This window comes from Arachis hypogaea, chromosome 6 (genome assembly GCF_003086295.3).
Source record: "Arachis hypogaea cultivar Tifrunner chromosome 6, arahy.Tifrunner.gnm2.J5K5, whole genome shotgun sequence".
In the NCBI taxonomy this organism is placed as follows: Eukaryota; Viridiplantae; Streptophyta; class Magnoliopsida; order Fabales; family Fabaceae; genus Arachis; species Arachis hypogaea.
In genome coordinates this window covers 101,700,277-101,706,372 of record NC_092041.1, presented here as the reverse complement: position 1 = coordinate 101,706,372, position 6,096 = coordinate 101,700,277, and the positions used below count along the sequence as shown (strand labels likewise).

Sequence of the window (6,096 nt, the reverse complement as noted above, 5' to 3'; positions counted from 1 at the left end):
ATTAAATAATAATTTAATTAAATATATTAAATTATTTAACTATTTTTAGACTATTAATTTTATTTGAGAATAATAATATGTGAATTTGCACTGAAGCTGTTTTAATTTGTTCGCAGAGATATATATTTGAGTCTTCTCTTTAATATGAGCATTCATTCACAAAACATATAGAGTTATTTTTTTAGATTAATTAATATAAGTCAATTGTTTATTTCAAAATTACATTTATAGTCTTTACTCTTTAAAACGTTTAGGATTCAATATTTAATATATAAAATTTAGTATTTAAAATTTAGATTTTATGGTATTTAAGATTTATTGTTTAGAATTTAACTAGAGTTTAGATTTAGAATGGTCAGCAGCTGTGGTCACCAAAAAGTCATTAAAACCGACAATAAAAATGAAATTGTGATATTAAAATGTTGATAAAAATAATAAAAAGGTGAAAAAAATTATGAATATAATAATAAAAAATTTAAAAATATTTGAAATTGATTGCCAAAAGTTAATTCCTAATTAAGCTTTATTCTTTTAATAAATGATTTGTAAGTGTCTGTTTAAACATTTGTTCAATTTAGAGACATGCTTGAACTTGAAAGTTCAAATTTCCTCAAAAAAGGAAAGTAAAAATAAAAATGAAAATTCACTACTAAACTAATATTTGATAAAAATAAATCCTTTTAGACCAATCTTTTTCTTATTTTATATATTATTTTAATTATATACAAATATATATAAAAATAAATTAAATAATATATATTTATAGACAAACACGTAATAACTAATTTTAATAGTTAATATTTGTGTATAAATAATATTTTTATTTATATCATTTTTATTTTTATAATATTACTTCACACATAATTTTTTTACATAACATATTTGCATAAAATTATTAAAAAATAATATTATTAAAATAAAAATAACAATATTTATTCAATAATAATAACAATAACACTAATATATAATAAATATCATTTTCGATCTCTAACCATTTATTTAAAAAGCAAACGTCTCCCCAACATTTAGAAAATTCTTATTTAAGTGACCATCTAAATTGTTTTTGGTTCAAACAGTCCTGGTACGGTACATTAACAAATCATTATTTATAAAAATTATTTAAACAATTAATTATTTAAATAATTGAGAACTAAAAATCTTCAAATTATGAAAGTACCATACTTGATTAACTGGATAAATGATCATACATAAAAAATGACATTTAAAATAAAAAATTTAATTTGAATGTATTATTAGTGTAATATTAGTTTTGGGACAGGAGGAGATTTTATTTTCGTGCCGTTTACGACACTATCCAGACAGCACCATAGTCCACAGGTACTATTGTTATATAAAGCCTGTCCCGTTGGATTTTCTTTTTCTCTCTCCTTTTCTTCACATTCGCTGAATCTATTCATTTCTTCTTTCATAATTACTTGTTTCTACTTCCTTCCTTTATATATTTTCTTCACTGAAATTGGATTCAATGGATAATAATTATTCCATGTTGTTCCCATGTCCTCCTTCTTCTTCTTCTACTTCCTCGTACCAGATTTCAATTTCTAACAATAATAACGACAATAGTAATCAGCAGCATGGTTTCATTACTGGTTTGAATAATAATAATAACGGTCAAAGCTCCAATAATAGTGCATTTCTGGATTTGAAGTTTCATGAGCAGCAGCTGAAGAGATCAGAAGAAGATCAAGAAGAAGAAGAAGAGAGGATTAATGTGAGTGATCATCATCAGTTAGGGGGTGGTTCTTCATCATCATCCAACAAGAAGAAAGGAGAAAAGAAAATTAGAAAACCGAGATACGCGTTTCAAACCAGGAGCCAAGTTGATATTCTTGATGATGGTTATCGATGGAGGAAATATGGCCAAAAGGCTGTTAAAAACAACAAATTCCCAAGGTATCTATGTTTCACTTTTTTTTTTTTTTTTTTGGGTTCTTCAGCGCCTGCTATGTTTGACTATTATTTATATGATACGTGCTTAACTTGTGTTGTGCTAACACCTCACGCTCTTATTCAATTCTTCATCACTTTCAACAACAGCCAATTTTTGGAAAAAAAAAAATTCTTGTTTTTAAGTTCTTTTCTTCAATTATTTCCCTTTACTGTTGATTGTTGAACCCACTGGTAATTAATTTTTAGAAAAAGTATTTTTAACACAATAAAAAATTGAACATAATAGTCTAAATTTATTAAATTTTTTATTTTGTCTTTTTTAATTATAGATGATTGGGTATTGAATTACGAAGGTTAAGTTAAACGAGATAATTACTTTTTTAAAAAGTCTACGGAGCAGTACGTATTTTTATTAAAATTTAACCAGTATTTAACCAATAAAAAAAAATGAACAATTTCATATCATTAAAAATATTAATAATAATTAATTAATTACTATAAATCACAAAATTTATTAGTCTACTAGTACTCTTTTTCAAAATAATATATTATTTAAAATAACCGTAAGTAATATTTTAGTTACGCCTAATAAGATAAAAGTATATACACAATAATACAATATATACAGCAGCAATTAGTTTATTTGATCTTTCAAATTGTGTTCTTATTATTATTATTATTATTGTTGTTAGCTGGGCCTTAGTGTTAGTTCTTGAGTTTTCTCTATATATATATGCATATATATCGGTTTGTCTTCATGTTCTTATGCTTATATATGTATGCTGCGACTTGTTATTAACTGAAAGAGAAATGAAGCATGCGTATAAATATATATATATGCATATCTGCGTGTACGCAACTTAGTGTATGTAATCTTATTATTTTATAATTTACATAGCTATATTCTGTGATCATAAACCCTACTGAAGGGGTTCCATATATATGGTGATTTAATAATAATAATAATCCAATCAATCTATACTGGAAGAAATTATATAAGTAATATATGCTGTGGATAATAGCAATGATCATCAACAAATCAATCAATCAAAAAAGATTATTTTCATATGCCATTATTGATATATATAAAAGAGTTTATACATATTTCTAATTCAATTATTGTTTTTGAAATAAATAATTTTTAAATTTATTATTTAAAAAAATTATTTATAATTATCATTCCAATTAAATAATAACGTAAAATTTTTACCTACAAAGGGATGATGATTTGATTTGGTGGCACATCAACATTTTCCTTCCATCATGCTTACAAAACTGGGTTTTCTCATTGCTTTTTCTTTTTCAATCATGACTGTAACTTAATTTGCCTACGTTTAAACATAGATATATGCAAGCTAAGATTGCAAGAGAAATAACCATAGTTATAAATAATAATTGTCATTCTTCTTCATTGTAAGTAAGCTGTGATATTAACCATCATATCATGCTATGCGTGTAGATAGTCTGAAAAGTTTTTTACGCTGATATTTAATTATAAGGGAGTAACTAAATCACTTAACATAAATTAAACAATAGAAATTCTTATTTCTTCATAGAAAAGATTACTTCTCTTAGCTTTGTCTACTCGATACATATTTTTTTCCTTTCTTTTTCTTTTTCTTTCTTTCTTCTTTATTCAAGTTTAATGGTTGAAATTTGATTATATTCAAATTAGTTTTTAAAATGTTATACACCAATCAATTTACTTATTAAAAGATTCAACAGTTCAATTTACACTAAACCAAAGCAGGAGATTAGCAACAGTTTTAAATCGTTACTAAACAATTCTGTAGTGGTTAATCAATCGCTATAAAATTAGATGCTGCAAACAGTTTAAGTGGCAGTTTTCTATTAATGTGACACAGTAAGAAAGTAACAAGTGATCTTATAATAGACAATAATTAACAGAGGGACATTAACGAAAAGTTAAAAATCGGTCCTTAACAAAAAGATTTACAAAATATCATTAAACCACTCCTCCTAAAAGATTAAATTGATAGTAAAAAACACATAAATAATTATATTTTTAATATGTTCTTCAAGCAAAAATTTTTTTGGATTTCTTGACATGGGCTCTCTTTTTATATTTTATTTATTTTATGTTTTTTTTTTCTGATTTTAAAGATAAGAATCATCTAACTCGATTTTCTTGATATAGAAATTTTGATACTATTATTTTTTTTAACAAAAATTATTTCTTTTAACTCAATTTCTTTTAACCATAAAATTATTTCTTTTAAAAGTTTAAACTAATAAAAAGAAACATATAAATAGTTATATCTCTAACAGAAAAAAACCAACTCAAGCATGATGTTTTAATTTAAGATAGAGACCGTGTTATTTCATGCGTGATATTTTATAAATTAGGTTGATTAGTAACCTCTCTTAAAATCTTGAAAGCAAGAAATTCAGTGTACATATTGATTTGAATTAAATATTTGGTTTTTACTTGCAGGAGCTACTATAGGTGCACACATCAAGGGTGCAACGTGAAGAAGCAAGTGCAACGTCTTACAAAAGATGAGGGTGTAGTGGTGACCACCTATGAAGGAGTGCACACTCACCCAATTGAGAAGACAACCGACAACTTTGAACACATTTTGAGTCAGATGCAAATATACACCCCCTTTTGATTTTTTATTTTTATCAATATATATATTTCAACAACTCCAAATTATTAGACAAATTTTGTCGAAAATGATAAACATGTGTATCTTCTTACTATATATGTTTTTATTACTTTTAATAAAAGTTGTCTAATAATTTTTGAGTTGTTAAAATAGCATTCTTATTTTCGTCTATATAATAACATCTAAGATCTTAAACTGGCATATGTGAACATATACTTCGGTTAATTAGATCAATATAGTTAGGGACTTCTAGCTAGTTTAATTTAGTTGCCCTTCCTTTGATAGAAAAGGAAATAAAATTATGTCAAACTTGTGTATGTAAAACTACTCTTCTTAGACAATATAATCTTTGTTCTTTTTTATTTTTGGAGATATTAATAACTAATTAAGCAATGTAAATGGAGCTATACTTTCGATACCATTGATGATAAAAATATAACATAAAAATAAGTTTTTTTTTTAAAATCAATAATAGCTATTATTTTTGAAATTATCCTTTTATTCTAAATTCTATACTCTAAATCTTAAACTCTAAATTGTAAAATTTAAATCCTGTATTTTAAATACTAAATTCTAAGTTTCTAATTCAAAACTCTTAACGGTTTAAAAAGTGATGAAGATTAAAACAATAATTTTACAATAAAAATATGTTAACTAATCTTAAATTTTTCCAAAGAGAAAAACAAGTTACAACACTATTATTGCACCTAAAGAAAAAAATATAATACTACAAGTACAACAAAATGTATATAAGTTGTGCTTTTTAAAACTTTTTAAAAAAAATTAATTGGGAAAAAACTTAAGAAAAAAAGAGCACATTGACTTATATAATTAAAAGGCGAAAAAAATTGGGGGAAAAACATTATTAAAAACCTACTATACATTAAACAGTTGCTATTCTCTTTGCCTCAAAGCTCAAATCTCTTTACTAGCTCGTAGTCTTTAATTATTATCTTCACACTCATAATGAATATGCTATTGATTTCAATAAATTCAAGCAAATTGTTTAGAATAAGTACAAGAGATAGAATTAACTTTTTATTTGTCAATATTATTTAATTTTTTAATTGTATTTTTTTTAATTTAAGATTTAAAATTTATAATTTAACAGTTAAAATAAAAATTTAAAATTTAAATTTTAAAATAAAAGAAATCATTTTTATAATATATTGAAAAATAGAGTCTCTAGTTATACTCAATTAGTTCATATACAAGTTCTGCGTCAAACTTCTTACATTTTTTTTTAAAAAGTATCTTAATATTTTTATCCATAATAACATTACGAGAATATAAATTATTTAAAGTTATATCAATTTTACATGAGCACAAAATATTTATAGAATCAAACTACTTTTAAAAAAAAACTGTAGAAAACAAAAGGTCCCGGTCATCGACTAAAAAAATTAGAATCTCCGTAGATAAAAAAAATTAAATAATAAGTTTTTTAATTTTTATTTTCATGTGAAATAGTTTATTTTTTACTAATAATTAATTATAACATTCATTATCTCATCTAAAACTTGAAAGAATTTAATATGTATACTTTTATATTTAA

The 6,096-nt window shown here is 23.8% G+C and overlaps 1 protein-coding gene across 1 annotated transcript; it reads left to right on the top strand.

The window, feature by feature from the left end:
- The first annotated feature begins 1,346 nt into the window (after nucleotides 1-1,346).
- Nucleotides 1,347-4,903, top strand: LOC112697176 (uncharacterized). The gene is made up of 2 exons (XM_025750235.3): nucleotides 1,347-1,914; nucleotides 4,367-4,903. The coding sequence occupies exons 1-2, from the start codon at nucleotides 1,487-1,489 to the stop codon at nucleotides 4,542-4,544; spliced, it is 606 nt and encodes a 201-aa protein (XP_025606020.1). The 5' UTR covers nucleotides 1,347-1,486; the 3' UTR covers nucleotides 4,545-4,903.
- Nucleotides 4,904-6,096: the final 1,193 nt, after the last annotated feature.